Source organism: Electrophorus electricus, chromosome 11 (assembly GCF_013358815.1).
Source record: "Electrophorus electricus isolate fEleEle1 chromosome 11, fEleEle1.pri, whole genome shotgun sequence".
NCBI lineage: Eukaryota > Metazoa > Chordata > Actinopteri > Gymnotiformes > Gymnotidae > Electrophorus > Electrophorus electricus.
In genome coordinates this window covers 17,060,462-17,078,528 of record NC_049545.1, presented here as the reverse complement: position 1 = coordinate 17,078,528, position 18,067 = coordinate 17,060,462, and the positions used below count along the sequence as shown (strand labels likewise).

General features: G+C 38.9%; 1 protein-coding gene across 3 annotated transcripts; it reads left to right on the top strand.

Annotated features, from left to right (window-relative positions):
- The first annotated feature begins 144 nt into the window (after positions 1-144).
- Positions 145-17,462, top strand: fam83ha (family with sequence similarity 83 member Ha). Of its 3 annotated transcripts, XM_027010519.2 has the most exons (6): positions 145-283; positions 1,019-1,469; positions 1,654-1,818; positions 6,530-6,654; positions 6,815-13,853; positions 14,049-17,458. In XM_027010519.2, exons 2-6 carry the CDS (start codon positions 1,026-1,028, stop codon positions 14,052-14,054), a joined length of 7,779 nt encoding a protein of 2,592 aa, XP_026866320.2. In that variant the 5' UTR covers positions 145-283; positions 1,019-1,025; the 3' UTR covers positions 14,055-17,458. The 3 variants fall into 3 exon arrangements, with proteins under 3 accessions (XP_026866320.2, XP_026866321.2, XP_026866322.2); XM_027010520.2 differs by lacking the exon at positions 145-283 and having other exon boundaries at positions 1,083-1,137; positions 14,049-17,461; XM_027010521.2 differs by lacking the exons at positions 145-283; positions 1,019-1,469 and adding an exon at positions 2,156-2,199 and having other exon boundaries at positions 1,732-1,818; positions 14,049-17,462.
- The last annotated feature ends 605 nt before the right edge of the window (positions 17,463-18,067 follow it).

The window sequence follows — 18,067 nt, the reverse complement described above, 5'->3', positions numbered from 1 at the left end:
AAAGTCTAACTCTGACTTAAGTCAAAAGTCTTTTTGTCATCCATGTAGGCACATTCCAAATGCATTTTTTGACATCGACTGAGCTGGTCTAGTGCACTTTGATCACATAAAAAAGTGACGTCTCTTCCTCTTACATACCGCAGCTGTCCTGTCAGGAGCGATCTGGTTTTCTCAGACAGACTGAAACATTTTATCAAGATCAGTCCTGCCTGCTACCGGAATGTAACATTTTGCAAAACAATGGGGCTGTGGAGCACAAAGGAAGGATACATTTTCCACGCTGGTAGGTCAAGAGCTTACATTCTGAAAAGCCTGTTAATGCCTATTCATAATACGTAGATTATGAATCGGAATTTATATATATATATATATATATATATATATATATATATATATATATATATATATATATATATATATATATATATATATATATAAACACATTTTGTATGGTGTGGGTCGGCTTCGAAATGAAATGTTCACAGAGCAACTAAGTTCGCCGAAGTCGGTGTCTTGTTCATATCTCTCCCGCTGAAAGTTTCTATAGTAAAAACAAAAACTGATTACAACAGTTCCGCTGTAGAGTACAGTATGGCGTATAAGTCATATTAAAAGCGTACATGGATTTGAGTGTGTGGTGGGCTGTTGTTTGTCGAAGACACACCCATGGCACTGCAACGAGACGTATGTTTCCCAATCTTTCACGAGTGTTGTGAAAAAGAAAAGTTTTTACTTTAGTTGTAATTCAGCTCTTTGGTTCACGTTACAATAAGACTGATTGTCTATGTTCTTTTAGCAATAAAGACTAGGCCTAATATTCAGCATCAGTCACTTTTGAAAAGATTTGTTTTGCGGTTTGTTTTCTATCGATCGATCGATCGATCGATCGATCTAGAACGTGTGTTTAGCTCAGGAGTTAAAATTTTCGGTAGCTTGTTTGAGAAGTTGTTAGCATGACCTGTTAGCATGAAAGTTAGAGAATTTTTGTTTTTAAGGCTGTCTACTCTTTCTCCCCCAGACTGAGCATGGCTCGCCGGTCTCAATGTTCCTCAGCTGGGGACAACCCTATGGACCCCAACTACTTGCCTCCACACTACCGTGAGGAATACCGCCTAGCTGTCGATGCCCTGATTGAGGGTGATTTAGAGGGCTACTATGGATTTTTACACAAGGCCAATGTAGTAGAGTTCTTATCTCAGCCTGAGATAGAATACATCAAATGTACAGTGCAAGGGCCACATTCAGTTGCCCAATCAGACAGAAGTTATGTAGCTGGTGATGCAGATGGTTCCTCAGACACTTACTGGCCAGTCCATACAGACCTTGATGCCCCAGCCCTAGACATAGGATGGCCACAGCAACACAGATTTGTTGGGCCTACAGAAATCATGACATTAGTTAACCCTGCTGACCCTGAGATGCCAAGCATTAAAGAGCAAGCTCGCAGAATGATCAAGAATGCACAACAAGTGAGTTTTATATGAATTCTGATAATGATGTGAAACTAATAGTAATATGTGGTTACTATAATGTGCACTAATGGTGTACAACAGGTCTCAGATTAAACTTAGATATAGATGAGATATATTTGACTAATTTTGTTGTCTTGTGTAATTAATAAAAGTTGTATACCTTTTTATGTGTCTACCAAAGGTGATTGCTGTGGCGATGGACATGTTTACAGATGTTGACATCTTTGCCGATATCCTGAATGCAGCATTACGCAATGTTGCAGTTTATGTGCTTCTTGATGAACTGAATGCTCACCACTTTGTTGCAATGGTTAACAACTTCAGGGTCAGTTTGGATGAGATTAAAGTAAGTATTTCCATATCAAACCATTCATTTGATTAAATAATTGCTCATAATTGCTCATTTCATTTTTGAGTGTATAATTGTATAAAAGTGTAGGTAATATGATGTTTAAACAACTATTAAAATGATAATGTTCAACTACGTTTCAGCCCTGATGTAACTGTAGTATAGCTGTCATAGTAATGCATATTTTTAGGTTAATAAAGACATTGTCTGATTCACTTTATCCATGTGCTCAAGAAATTCAGAGTTTGCCCAGAATTATCATTGCTGTCACAGAAGATGACTATATTATATAGTTTATATACTGGTTAACATAATAGTATACTACATTTTACAGGTGCTCTCATGCAGATCAACTTGCAACATCTACGTATTACAGAGGTGGGCAAATGTAGCATTTGGAGTCTTGCCCATGGACTCATTAGTCACAGAGCATTTCCCCAGATAGAGTTTGAAACACTACACTAGACTAAACCAGAGCTACAAAAGTCCTTTCAAAGCAAATGTCTTGGTTTTAGAAAACTTTTCTTCTTTTCCTGTGGGTACAAAGACAGGGCAATGAGCTTTAGAGTTTTATTCCATTATATTCCAACATATTCCATTATTGTTGTAAAAGGTCAGACTCATTTGTTTGGAGTTTTGAGGATGACCGATATACTTCTTGTAGTTATATATCAGTTTTTCATATCAGTTTATTTCACAGCAATAGAGGATGTGGATACTTGAATAACATTTAATTGTGCCACACTGTGTGAAATGTAAAAAGCTGCTTGAATTGTAGAAAATAGGCACATTTGTTTTGTGAGATCACACTATAGTTATTTTAGCATATGTAAGATAAATTGAATTAGAACAATGTGACATTATTGGTGATTAAATTGGAGCCTTTAAAATATATGAAATATTTATTGTACTTTAATCTTTTCCAAAATGACCCCCTAAGGTCCCTATTGTGAGTCACATAACTGAAAATCATTCTTAATCTATGCTTCTTGTTCAGTGTTGTTCAGAATTCAGTGTTGTCTTTCAGTGTGTGAAGGGAGGGTTGATCAAAGTATACTTGCTATTTCTAGTATGTTGTCTTCCAGTCCTCAAAGCAGACAGCTGAGAATTCTAACCACTCAAAACCAGTAATACAGGAAGCACCTTCTTTTTGTAACCAAACACATTTTTTGTTTTACTTCATTTGGACCAGTGTTTTACATCACACCAATCTCTGATTAGCAGAAGTTCCAAGAATAGCCTGTGTGAGAAGTTGTATCTCTTATTGTATATCTTTTGTTTGGTACTGTTAAACAGAAAAGGAAAATCCAAATGACATATAAAAATATAAACTATTAAATAATATAAACAACCTACATCCACTCCTTAAGTAAGGAAAAACATAAAATATATTGTTCGATGGTGGGTTAGGAATATACAGGTTTAAAAATAACTAGCAAAGAATTATACTGGTGACTTTCTGCTTTAACATTTACAATAAAAAATAGAAATATTACAAACACTTCTTCTTTTACCTGTTATCGCCATACAACTGCAAATACAAAGGAAATTAATGATTTCTAAACTGCAAAGCAAATGTCCATCTGCAGAGAACTGACCTACTTTAACTTATGCTATTTATGCTAAACAAAATTTGTTGCTACTCTTAGCTCCCTCAAGCATGAATATAGCACAAGGACCCACTCATGCCGTATTCAAGAAGTTTCTCATTTATTATATTTATTATTGTTACTAAGTGTACTGCATGATAATAAAGCTTCTTTTTGATAGGTTGATGGTAAAGCTTCTATAGTAAATGGGCATTTTGTTCCATACATTTTACAATTTATAATTTTATTCATAGAAATATGATTAAAAGATTTAAGAAATTGACGAAGAGTATTAAAGCAGTCTAAATGCAGCTGTGGTAGCTGTGGTAGCTGTGGTAGTTCAAGAATAATGTTCCACCAAGCACATGGAGGCAACCATTAAGACTATTTAGTGAAGATGTGGCACCACAGACCTCACATTTTTCCTCTGCTTTGGTGATACTGTCATGCAGCGAGACATGACATAACATATACACCAATTATGTGTTCTACAAAAATATATCATTACACATTGAATGTTTTTGTCCACTGAATGATCACTTTATTAGGTAGACCTATACCTAGTCAGTAGTCAGGTGATTGGGAGAAGGGCAGATATGATGTATGTATATATGTGAGTGTGTGTGTGCGTGCATTCATGTGTGACAGTGGGCATGTACCTTGAGCTGGGTGCCTGATGCACTTTGCACTGGTGCCCTTTGGGTAGCTGTATCAAATAACCTGTTTTACATTTTACAATCAATCAGTTATAAGTTACAACCCACCTCCGCTGTCACAGCTATTGTATTCTGATGTGAGTTGTCTATCTGTACTAGAGTCCTGTGCAATGTGTATGTTGTGTTAACCTTTATTGCCCTTTTACATGAAAAAATGTGTTTTATGGCAGTTATTAGCTGGATGCTCTTAATATACACTCGCTAGCCACTTCATTAGGTACACATATTCAACCTCTGATAAGCATAAATATCTAATCAGTCAGTCACATGGCAGCAACTCAGTGCATTTAGGCATAAAAACATGGTCAAGATGATCTGCTGAAGTTCAAACTGGGCTGGTCTGAATATTTCAGAAACTGCTGATCTACAGGGATTTTCATGCACAAATATCTTTAGGGTTTACAGAGAATAGTCAGAAAAAGAGAATATATCCAATGAGTGTCAGTTATCAGGGCAAAAATGGAGAATGGCCAGACTTCTTTGAGCTGATAGAAAGGCAACAGTAATCAAACAAGTATGGTATACAGAAGAGCATCAAACCTTGAATCAGATGGGCTACAGCTGTAACATGGGCTCAAACCCAGGTCAGATAGGTAATGACACTGATAACCTACTGGGTGAGCAACCACGCTCTAATGATAGTGGGCCCATGTGTGAAACAGTTAGATCATAGAACAGGTAAAACAAGAAAAGTAAATAACCAAAGGTGGGGAGTTGAATCCTGGCCACGTCATTACAAGGCAAACAAATACTCACTAGACTGCAGCAGCTATAAAATTACCTGTGTGTATATTGCCCTTCAAAGGAATGGAGGACTACAAAACTAGAGGAAAAACTAAACAGCACGCTGAGTGTGGAAAAAGGGAGAACCAAGGATGCCATGGGAAGAATGGCAGCTCCAGTGTACTGGGGAAAACTAAACTAAAATTTCCCAAACAAAATCAGAAAACAGGGAGGAACTGTAATGGCTAAGGGGAGCCTTGGGAGAGAGACAGATTTGACAGAGAAAACTGGAGGGAGGAGGGGAGGGGTAAAAACACAGACACTCTTGCAGTTCAGACGTGAGGTGTAGCACTAGGACGCACAGACCTCAATACCTGAAGTTACTGGCTGGGCACTTGGCTCAAAACTTTAGTAAAGACCCACCACTGAGTGACTGGGTCACTGGGCTTATATAGGTCTAGCCCAGCTGTTGGGCATCAAGCTTGATTAGTAGTGTGCCTGACTCGATGCCTGCCTCTGGTGGCCGGAGGGGGCCTCGGCCTGGCACCAATCTTTACAGCAGCAGCAGAAGACCACACTCTTGTATAACTTACCACTCTTGTCAGATAAGAACAGACAACTGAGTCTATAATTCACACAGGGTCACCAAAATTGGACAATAAAAGATTGGAAAAATGTTGCCTGGTCAGATACTTGTGTCATTTTGAGGTAGGGTCAGAATTTGGCATAAACAACATGAAAGCATGGATCCCTTCTGCCGTGTATCAATGGTTCAACCTGCTGCTGGTGGTATAATAGTGTGGGGAACATTTTCATTGAAACAATGCCCATTTGAGCCCCTTATTTCCAAATGGGCATTGTTTAAATGGCTCAGCCTACCAGCTGATTTGTTGCTGATCATGTCCATACCTTTATGACTACAGTGTACCCATCTTCTGATGGCTACTTCCAGCATTTTCAGATGGCTACTTCTAGCAGGATACCACACCATGTTAAAAAGCTCAATCTCAAACTCGTTTCTTGAAAATGACAATGAGGTTACTATACTCAAATGGCCTCCACAGTCAATAGAACCCAATTCAATTGAATACCTTTGGGATATGGTGAAACAGGAGATTCACATCATGGATGTGCAGCTGACATATCTGCAGCAACTCTGTGATACTGTCATGTCAATAGGAACCAAAAGGACCTTGGTGGATCTATGCCATGAAAAAGTAAGGCAGTTCTGAACACAAAAGGGAGTTCAACCTGGCACAAGCAAGGGTACCTAATAAAGTGGCCAGTGAGTGTATATTTAAATTGAAAATAGACTTGGAAATTCTGTTTGGGAAAACACGTATGAATACAGCGTAATCTGTCCTTTATGAACAAGCCCACTGGAAATGTGGTGCAGTTGTACAGTGAACAAGACAAATTACCATCAGAGTACAAAGCAAGTACTCACCAACCAAATTTGATAACCCACTTGTCCAGCTATAGAATAGGTTTTCATAATAAAGTAGTCTCTTATTATATGTCTGTCTTATGAGTAAGTATTGGCTTAAAGTAATTGTTGGCATAAAGTTGGTGTAAGTTGGTGTAAGAAGGTGGCTTATAAATGTTAGAAAAACTTGTATATGTAGTGAAAGTATATGTAATGGAAAGTAATTTAATGAGCTATGCACTCTTTCATTCCAGTTCATGCGAGTTAGAACTGTTTCTGGCAGCACATACTTTTGCCACACAGGAAAGTTTTTCAAAGGCCAGATGATGAATTGCTTCATGCTAGTGGACTGTAGAGTAGTCCTGAGTGGCAACTACAGGTACTTATTTTTATTTTCATGTAATAAATATATATTCTCACATACAATGTTGTTTATTGAATGAAAGGTGTTAAACTGCTATACGTTTTGTTAGATTGTGTTGAAATTCTTTTTTATACATTTTTTACACATTTTTTCTTTAATTTGCCTTTTTTTACAGCTTTATGTGGTCTTTTGAGAAGATACATCGCTGTATAGCCCATGTGTTTCTTGGACAGCTTGTGACTCCCTTTGATAAGGAATTTCGTATTCTGTATGCCCAGTCAGAGCCTCTGGTTGCTGAAATTCCCATGGCATATGTAGAAGACCATGGCAACTTCTCTGAAAGACACTACAATATAGAAAACAAGCATATGTTTAAGAGAGAATATCCACCCATTAAAAACATCCACGCAGAATGGCCTAGACATTTATTTGAAGACCATATGAATGCAAATGCCAAAATATTATCCTTTAGGAGGGGTGATTTAATCCAGAGCACCACAGAGGAGAATCTTCCTTTCAAAATGCATGGCATGCAACAATTTAGAGGAGAGCAGTCCTTGGACCACAGAAGACATATGAAAGGCCTTAACACAAAGGAAATTAGTGATTTCCAAAGGTTTGGGTACACAGGACTGCCTAGTTATGCCTATGTATCTCCTCAGAAGAATGCAATGAACAGTGGGAAACAGCAAATGGAAGATACTGAGATTCAGAGCACCCACTTGCCAAGGGAACAGTTTTGCAATCAGAGGACAGGTCCAGAACCTAGCTATGAAAAATATAGCAAGTCTAGAGACTACAGCTATCATCAGTTTACAGCGCCTGATTGTCCTGATGAGATAGATGACCCATCAGGTGATTATAACCATGTCCACAGATATTTACAGTCTTACCCTGATGTAGAGATAGAAACTACTGGGAATTTGTCAGTTCCAGTTCAGTCAGTTTCGAGGAGACTCAGCATGGGCCAAAGCAATGCTTGCCAGAACCCTCCAATACAGCCAAACCCACCAGAACAAAAGTGTTTTTTAAATGTACACCACAAACAACAAGAACAGAAAGAAGGTTTACGAGACTGGAGGGTCAGCTCATACCTCACTACACTTCAGCATGGAGGACAGGACAACATGACAGATCTTCAAAGAACTGATCCTTTTGTTAGTGTCCCTTATGTCATACAGGTAAAATCCTGTGAACCCAATATTTCAGAAATCAAACAAGGCAAGAGTGAGACTCCCAAAGTATCCACTTCCAGGTTGGTGGTACCTGTCCCACCAATGAACAATGTAACTCTGCCTGAGAATTCGGTTGACCTAGAACGTTTCAGGCCAACAACTTCAGAGTCATCACGTACTACTGAAGGTGACAAAGTGGAGGAAATTCAAAACAGAGAGCCTAAAGAAACTAGCTTGATTCGTGAAGAGTTTTTCCGGAGGAAGCCCAATCTACCACTACAGAGAAGCTCAAGATTGAGGCACTCACTGATTTTTAATTCTAATCTGGAACAAGATACTTCAGAAGAGATAAGAAATTCATTAAGTCAGAAAGATGCAGAAAACCCACTGAAACATTCCCATTTTGTTTCTAATATTTTGGAGAAAAAGATAGCTGTCACCAGAGAACCTTTCCACTGGAGTAATCTTGCAAAGTCAATTTGTGAGCCATCTTCAGGTTCTACTATATATGAAGATATACCCAGCAAAACAGAGCAGACTTCTGTAGGAGATGAGACTACTCATGTAAAGGATACTCATCAAAAAATAACCCTGGGCCCTCAAAGCAATCAACTCCAAGATAACCTTGCAGAAAATTCACAAATATCTCGGCTTCCATTTACTGCTTTGCAGAGATCAGTCTCCTTCATAGACATGGATGATCACCAAAGGAGATCAAGGTACTTTAAGGATTTAGCAACTAAACACAAAGAACATGTACTTGTGGAACTGCCTAAGCTCACCAAAGAAAAAGACCCCAAAGAGTGTGATAAGAAGTCCCTCTTTTGTAATTTAGCTGAACAAATAGAATCTGATTTAAATCATCCCCAAACCCCACAGTCATTGAGGGAAACTCTAATTACAACTCCACAAACATTGCTTGTGGACACTTTGGAAAATTCTGAGGACTCTATCCCCAAACATCCAGTCTTACAAACTCTTCCTGACAAACACCTGAAGCATAAATTAGCCCCTGATCACACAAGTGTTCCCAAATGTGACAATTCTTCTAAAGTGATTCCTGATACTGCCACTGATGCTGAGAAAATTCATCATAAGAAAAAACTAACAGGAGGGTGTAATTTATCCTCAAATGGAGTACAGGAGAAAAGAGCTGCAAACCTGGTAGTTGAGTTAGGTGCAAAACCCAAACTTACAAGCCTGTTAATCTCTACTTCTTCACCAGAGTTTATGTATGCACAGAGTAAATTACCCAAAATGACTGAGTCAGTTGCTTCAGATTTACCATCAATGACCAGCCTAAATAATTCAAATCTCAATTCAACAGATTCCATTTCCTCTCATGTTATCACAGGTGCAAACATATTCCCTAAACGTAACATAATGCAGACAAACACATCTCTGTCAGATTACTTAGACAGGCTTTCACCAGTAAAGGCTACTGCAACAAACACAAGCCTTTCCATACATCCTGCAGCAAAAGAAACAGTTTGCTTTATACACAGCACTGCAACAGAGACAGGTTCTTCCAAAAATGATATTCTGCCAAGATTAGGCCATTCCCATTTTACTCCTGCAGAAAGTCATAGTGGACACCCTATTGTTACTTCAGCCAATACAGAAACTCCTCATCCTAGTGTAACAGAGACAGGCCCTTTCCAACATTCAACTGTAGTAAACAATGTTTCTCTTATACATAGCACTGTTACAGAGACAGATTCTTCCAAACATCCCACTCAAGCAGAGAAAGGCCCTTGTCAAGCTTCTGCTGCAGGCCCTGCTGAGCATTCTACTACAACAGAGTCAGGCCCTTCTCAACATTCTACTCCAACATTCATGGGTCATTGTGAACATCCTGCTGATATCTCTTCTGTACATAATACTGTAATAGTTACAGATCAACATCCTGTTTCTACTTCAGCTCGGAAAAGCATTCCTAAGCTTTCCAATATAAAAGAGGCAGTCTCTTCTATACAAGCTATCATTACAGGTTTGGACCAACATCCACCTCCTATTAATACAGAAACAGACAGCTCTCTGCCTCCTTCTGCAATAGAAATGGTCTCTTCTGTACCTACTACTGTAGCAGTTACAGAGCAACATTCTATTCATACTTCACCAGAGGAAGATACTCCTCAAAACTCCACTGTATCAGAGATGGACATTTCTCTCAAAACTGCTGTAACAGTTGCAGACCACAACCCTACTCATACAACTGCAGAGACAGACAGTCCTCAATATCCTACTGCAACAGAACTGGTCTCTTCTCTTCATACATCTGGAACAGTTATAGAAGAGCATCTCACTCATCTCACTATTACTCTGCCAGAGGCAGACATTCCCCAACCTCACACTGCACCTGAGAGAGTCTGTTCTCTAAATACTGAAGTTACAGACCAGCATTGTACTCCTACTCCACCAGAGGAAAACATTCCTCAACATCTCATGACAACAGACTCGTCTCTGTATACTACTGTTAAAGACCAGCATTATGCTCATACTTCTCCAGAGTCAATTAGTCCTAGAACAGAGATGATCTCTTCTCTACATACTTCTGTAGGAATTACTGAACAGCATCCTACTCCAGCTCCAACAGAGAGAGACACTCCTCAACATCCCACTGCAACAGCGATGGTTTCATCTTTGTGTACTACTGTACCAGTTACAGACCAGCATCTTACTCTTATTCCACCAGAGATTATTATTTCTCAAAATGCCAGTGTTACAGAATTAGTTTCTTCTACCAATGCTACCATACTAGTTACAGAACAGCATCCTACTCCTACTCCAGGAGAGACAGACACTCCTCAATATCCTACTGCAACAGAACCAGTTTCTTCTTTGTATACTATTGTAACAGTTATAGACCAGCATTCTACTCTTATTCCAACAAAGGCAGACACTCCTCAACCTCAAACTGCACCTGAGACAGTCTGTTCTCTAAATACTGCAGTTATAGACGAGCATCCTGCTCTTGCTTCACCAGAGACAGACACCCCTCAACATCCCACTGCAGCGGCAATGGCCTCATCTTTGTGTAATACTGTAACAGTTACAGACAAATGTCCTATTTCTGCTCTAGTAGTGATAGACACTCCTCAAAATGTCACTGCAACAGACACGGTCTCTTCTTCACAAGTTACTGTAATACCTACAGACCAACACTCTACTCCTACAGTTACAGAACGACATAACACTCTTACTCCACCAGAGATAGACACTCCCCAAGCTCACACTGCAACTGAGACAGTCTGTTCTCTACATACTGAAGTTACAGACCAGTATCTTACCCCGCCTCCACCACAGACAGACACTTCCCAACATTTCACTGCAACAGAGTCAAACTCACTTCTGTATAATGCTATAACATTTACAGACCAGCATCCTACTCTTAATCCAGCAGAGTCAATTATGCCTGGAACAGAGACGATCTCTTCTCTACATACTTCTGCAGCAATTACAGAACAGCATCCTACTCCTGATCCATCAGAGACAGATACTCCTCAGCATCCCACTGCAGCAGCATTGGTTTCATGTCTGTGTACTACTGTAACAGTTAAAGACCAGCATCTTACTCTTACTCCACCAGAGGCTATTATTCCTCAACATGCCACTGTAATAGAAAGAGACTCTTCTGCGCATACGACCATAACAGTTACAGAAAAGCATGCCACTTCTGCTCCAGGACAGAAAGACACTCCTCAATATCTCCCTGCTACAGAGATGGACTCTTCTCTGCAAACTACAGTAAGAGTTACAGACCAACATCCTACTCATACTCCACCAGGGACAAACACACTGCTACCTCCCCCTGTATCAGCAATGATCTCTTCTGAACAAACTACCTTAACAGGTACAGATCCACATCCTACTCCTAATCCAACAGAGAGAGACACTCAACATCTCCATACAACAGAGATGGATTCTTCTCAGAAAACTACAGTAACAGTTACAGAGCAGTATTCTACTTTTACACCAGTACAGACAGACATTCCTCAGTATCCTAAGGCAACAGAACCAGTTTCTTCTCTGTATAATACTGTAACAGTTACAGACCATCACCCTACTCTTTCAATTGAAACAAATACAGTCTCTTCTACTCATATTACTCTTACAGATCAACATACTACTCCTACTCCACCAGAGACAAACACTCCTCAACCTCCTCAACCAACAGTTATAGAACAAACATCCAAACATTCTACTCCAGCAGTGACAGGCCTTCTCACATATTTTACTTCAGCACAGATAGATCTTGCTGAATATTCTGCTGCAGGAACTTCTCCATGTACCACTGGAACAGAGACAGTCCCTTCCATACATTCTACTCCAGCAGAGACAGTCCTTTCAAAACATCTTACTTCAACAGAGATGGGTCATGCTGAACATCCTGCTGCACAAGAAACAGTCTCTTCTATACATATCACTAAAACAAAGACAGGTCATTGCCAACACCCTACTTCAATAGAGGCAAGCCACCACCATACTCCAACAGAGACAGGACCTTCCCAACACCATGCTCCAATAGAAACAGGTCCTTTCCAACACCCTACACCAACAGAGACAGGCCATTCCCAAAATCCTACTCCAAGAGAGACAGGCCATTTCCAGTCTTCTGCTCCAGCAGAGACATTTCATACTGGACATCCTGCTGTACACGTTCCTATAACAGTTACAAATCAACCTCCTACTTCAGCAGTGACAGATATTTCTCAGCATTCCACTGCAATAGACACCGTTTCTTCTGTATATACTGCTCTAAAGGTTACAGAAAAACCTTCTACACCTACAATGCCAGAGACAGCCATATCTCAATATTCCACTGCAACAGAGACATCCCCTTCTGTACATACAATTATAACAGTTCGAGACCAACATTACACTGCTTCTCCAGTAGAGACAGACACTCCTCAACATCACACTGCAACAGAAACTGCTCCTTCCAAACATTATAGTCATGTAGAGATAGAAACTGCTCAACATCCCACTGCAACAGCAATACAATCTTTCCAACATTCCTTTGCAGCAGATACAGGTCCTACCCAAAATCCCACTTCAACAATCTCCATTACTAGCACATCTGAAAAAGTAAAAAGTTCATTTGGAGTACGAAGTCTATCTCAAGTGGAAAGTGAATCATGTCTAAACATGTCAGAAACCTTCTCAATAACAAACACCACTGACAAAGATATATCTCAAAATGTCAGCCTGCTTGGCCCTACCTCATCAACTGAACCTTCCCAATGTAATATTTCTTCCAACTGTGCTCCCCCAGAATGTAATTCATCTCCATTTTCTAAGCAAAAAGAAGCTACTTCGGAGAATATTGATGCCCAAACCAAGCAGAGTCCATCTTTAAACGCTTCAGTGATGGATGGTCTAAGCCATAATTCATCAGCAGTCTGTAAACCTGCAAGTATAGTAAGAGAAATTCAAAGAACTCATGAAATCACCCGGTCAGCCTGTCATATATCATCAAAACCTGAAAAAGAATTATGTTGTTCACATTACCCTAAAACTGAAGAAAACAAAGAGGAGAACCAGAGAGCTCTCACAAAAAAGAAGAGATCAGTTCATTCTGGTAGGCATGGAACTCCAAAATTCACTATAGATGTGGACAACAGCAAGGTCTATAAAGCAGAAGAATTCCCAGCCCAAGTAGCAAATGTTGGATTTAGTAATGCTGAGCAGTCTCAGGAACCACAAATCTGTCTGACTCCATGTACTGATTTAGTGGTTCAACAACAACCTTCTGCTGGAAAAAAGTCTATACTCTCAAGCTATCAGTCCTCTACTGCAAATGTTTTGTCATGCAGTAACCTTAGGGATGACACAAAGGTCCTTTTGGAGCAGATATCAGCAAAGAACCATGGCAGAACATCAAACCTAACTCATGAGGCCAATGGAAACAGAGATAAACAGACTTCTGGTCATCGCACCAAGACCTGGTCCTCCAAAGCTTCACCTGAGGAGCGGGAAAAGTTGCTCAAAAGGATTGACAGCATGCGAAAAGAAAGAAAGGTTTACAGCCGTTTTGAGGTAATTGACATTTTATCAGGAATAGTTGTGCTAATAATCTTTAGAAATCTTTTTTTTCTCTGTATTGTTGTGTTGATTTAAAGTATACCTAAAAATTTATTGTTTAAACGTTAAGTATTGATAAAACAGAGTTTACTTACTTAAAATATTGTGTTGTCTACGAGCATATATGTATTTTATATTTTTGATATTTAGGCATAATTTGGAAGCATGTGAGAAGAGGATGGACAAGATGAATTCTACCTTTATAAAGATTATGCAGATAAAAACTGTAATAATCATACAGCATCTTGGCCTTGTAATGTTGGTCGTCAGAGTCTGTAATATTTGTGCTCCTTGGGGATCTAGCACTTACATAATCAGACACTGTAGATTATTAAATAATTGCTCTATCAGTAGAATTACATAAGGAGTCAAAGAAATTGGAGAAGCCATGATTGCAAAATTAGTAAATGTATTTTGCTCTGGATGAAAAATACTGAGGAAATGGGAGGCAGTCTGAAATATTTATTCTGTGCTAAATAGTTTTAGAATTGTAGCAAATGTGTTGGGTCATTCCACTTTTTATTTGAGCACATTTATAAGCACATATAAACACTTATAAGTGCAAATGTTTCTTTAATCATAAATACACATATGTACCATGGGACAGAAAGGATAAACGGGCGTTAAGCAGAGCAGGGTCACAACATATTGTATAATATAAAGATCTATGCCATACTTATTTTACTCTTTATGCAATTCACGTTTTAAGGGCAATGCTTTCATTTAATTCATATCTACATATGCATTTGTTCACCACATTCACAAAATGGAGAAAGGAGTTTTTTAACAGTGTTATTATGTAAACATGGTTCCATGTAACATTTAAACTCAAGATAACTAAATACTTATTAACTAGTCAGTGATTGACATTTGTAATTGTTTTATAAAACTGTAAGATAACACTTGTGTTTACATCTGAGTATATAACACTTTAGTTCATTAAATATTAATCTTGATCAATGTGAATTTTATTCCTGAACTATTAAACTTATAAAGACAACTTTAACTTGTTATTGGTTTTAAGCATGTGTTCTAAAAGGTGTGCACTGCATTTTAGCCATAAGAATACATTCGGTTTATAAGTGAGCCAAATTCTGTATGTTTGTGATAGTCCATGTGGCTTTCTTCATGTTTTATTTCTTCATGTCTTGTTCCCTTTTGTGTTAATATACGAAGTGACAGTATTCTGCATATCTCATTTTTAACCAATTCTGGGGCGCACAATAGTAATCTTAAAGGAACAAGCATACCTTGCATGCATATATGTTTGTTTTTTTTATGTGTATTAAACTTAAACAGTAGAAACATTACAATTTTCTTATTGTGTCTGTTCCTTGAATAAAGAACAAAAAGGCCTTGTTGCTTAGATAATTTCCCAACTAATCCCAGATTCCCTGTTCCCCATTTGATCATCTTAGATCTAAAATCTAAACAAAATTAAGGCTGTTCTGTGTTCCAAAATCTTAGAACATTCAGTATCACTGGCATTGCAAAAAAGCCTATTACATGTTAATATACATGTTAATATACTATCATCTGTTGACATCACAAGCTTGCTCAGAAAGTGTATGTATTTGGAAAGTCTTTTTGTCAGTCTAAAATAACATCAAAGTACAGTCCTATGACTTAAATTACTAATGCCTGGCATGTCATCCAATATCTGATATGACTTGATTAGATTTTTATCAATTTATACAAAAATGCAATGTATAAAAGCTCAGTGGAATTCTTAGGTGCAGAGTTTAAGACCATATTGCAGTGTTTATTACAATACAGCTGTAACTGTCAGAGAAGTGGGAAAGGACACAAGACCTCCCAATAAGTGTCACCTTCACCAAAGCTAAACAAACTAAATCACTCTAAAGTAGTGTTGGCAACAAACTGAGAAATCCACACCCTTACTCAGGCTCCTGTCAGAAATTAAATCTAATTGGGGAATCCCCATTATGGATCCTGCTGATGATAGGAATTTGTTTCCTTGGTTCCAGGGCAAATATTGTTTTTGCTAGGGCAACTTTGGGTCTGGCTAAACTCCAACATTTGTGTTGAATCAGTCAAAACATCAGAACAACAACAGAGCAACAAACCAGGATTCCCAGATCCAGGAAAAATCTAGAACCCAACCACTGGAAGCTGAAACAAGCCTAAACCTAATTTGTGCAATTACAAACATTTAAGAAATTTAAATTGTATAGACCACCATTTTACTATTGATATTTTATAACACATGAAATATGTTATTTTATTTAGATTTGTAATCTATTTTTTTCTTCCCCTCTGCTCCTAACTCCTAGTGCAGTTCTTTGCAACATCACACAATGGGCCAGATTCGTAAAACGTGACAGTAACCATGCTATGTGTGAGATGGTATTTAATACCTACTTATAAAGTTACTGTGGTAATAATTATCGCACTTGTGTCAACTCACCACCACCGCCCTAGAAGAAAGACAAAAAATCATGAGTGCATCCATATTAAAGATCCACAGAGATAGATGACTGACTAATCCCAGTCGTGAGACCACTGGTATGCTGAAAATCTTTCCGTCAATAGCTGTGTCACGTCCGCAGACCAAAGCGTTCCCCGTTTCCATGGCAACGTCTGGGTTTCCATGTTTTCGTCTCCATGGTTCCGTGTCTCCTCCCCTTTGTGTTCAGCTGTTCCGAGTTTGTCCCTGATTGAATTCTCATGTAAACCCCGTTCCTGAGTCGTTTGTTTGTTTGGTCATTATTTGTTTCTGGTTAGCTCTCGTTTGTTCTCGCTGATTGTGGTTCTGGTTATTTCTTGTTTGTCTGTCTTTCGTTGTGTTTTTGGTAAGGTCCCGCGTTACATCTAGCTCCTTGCCCCTCTGTCCCTTCTATTCAGTTCCCTGCTTAGTTCCGTTTTGCGTAACATCCAAGGAGCCGGCACTTCGCAAGTCATTGCATACAAGTCATTTGTGCAAAATGATTTGTATGCATGACCAGTCATACTTAATGCAAGCAGAAACAATGGTGGACAATTTAACTTGTTTGAAGTTAAAGATAATATTTGCATGGGGTTTTCCAGGTGGAGAGCCCTAGTGAAGGAAAAAGGACTTCAGAGTGATGTAGAACCTCTTCTATTCTTTTTATTTATTTTTTTTGTTCAATGGATAAGTAATTTGAATATGATCTTCCTTATTTCCCTCAGTGCAGCTTATTTGCTTTGATGTGACAGATTCATGACTTGTTGTGCACAACCAAAATGTAATGTTGCTTCTGTTTGCAAATATGTAAATATGCTGTCATTGATGTAATGTCATATTTTGATGCTAATGTCATTCCTAGATCTTCAAGACTGTTTACTCAATACACACTAAATGGAAATTAAAATGCAGACTCTGGAATTCATTGACGAGAATAGTTGGTCCTGTCTTTATTCTGAGCTCCATGTGGCTTTATTAGTTTCTTCCTCTGTAAGTGTCTCCACATGCTCTGTTTATTTCCTGTTTTCCACATTGCCACACTTCCCCTTGCTTGTGGTGTTCTCCGTTTCACTTCTGTCTTCGTCCAGTCCCTATCAGTGCATGTACAAATACCCCACTGTGTTTCATTCTTCATCAATTATTGCATCTGCATTGACTCCATATTATGTCCAAGTTGTGATCAAGTGCTATTGTGTATTATTGTCTTTTGTTGCACTCTCATTAAAAGCCTTTTGCTTACAATGGACTTGACTTGTGCTTGCATCCAGCTGCAGGTTTTCCCCCCTCAGTGAAGAACCTGCTGAGGAGCATGTTGAAGTCTCTGGTTATAGGGGACATGTGCCATGTGAAATTAGCTAGGCCTTTAGGGACACCAGCAGCTGTAGCTAGCTACTAGGGGCCAGGGCACCAGATATTGCTGGTAATCTTATGATCTTAGCCAAGCATAGGTTCTCTAAGAGTCATTCACACAGGAGCTAACAGTATATACCTTCGCCAGTCAGGGATTACTAAAAATATGGCAGAGGTGTGTTAATTAGCGATGCTGTAGTATGCTCTGGTCCCATCCCAATGTGGTGCTGCGATATATCGTAAATCTGGTTATGTTTGCTGAACTGCTGGATGTCCAAGTGGTGGTCACAAAACAATGTGGGCTTCACAGATAATTGGATCACATTTAAGGGCAAGCCTGGCCTTTTATGGCAGGATGGTATCCATCCAACTA

Excerpts from the sequence above, each read along its gene's own strand:
- fam83ha (XM_027010519.2), top strand. The coding sequence starts at position 1,026 with ATGGCTCGCCGGTCTCAATGTTCCTCAGCTGGGGACAACCCTATGGAC. Across the intron at positions 1,470-1,653 it reads TGATCAAGAATGCACAACAA|GTGATTGCTGTGGCGATGGA; the intron begins GTGAGTTTTATA and ends TGTCTACCAAAG. Across the intron at positions 6,655-6,814 it reads GTCCTGAGTGGCAACTACAG|CTTTATGTGGTCTTTTGAGA; the intron begins GTACTTATTTTT and ends CTTTTTTTACAG.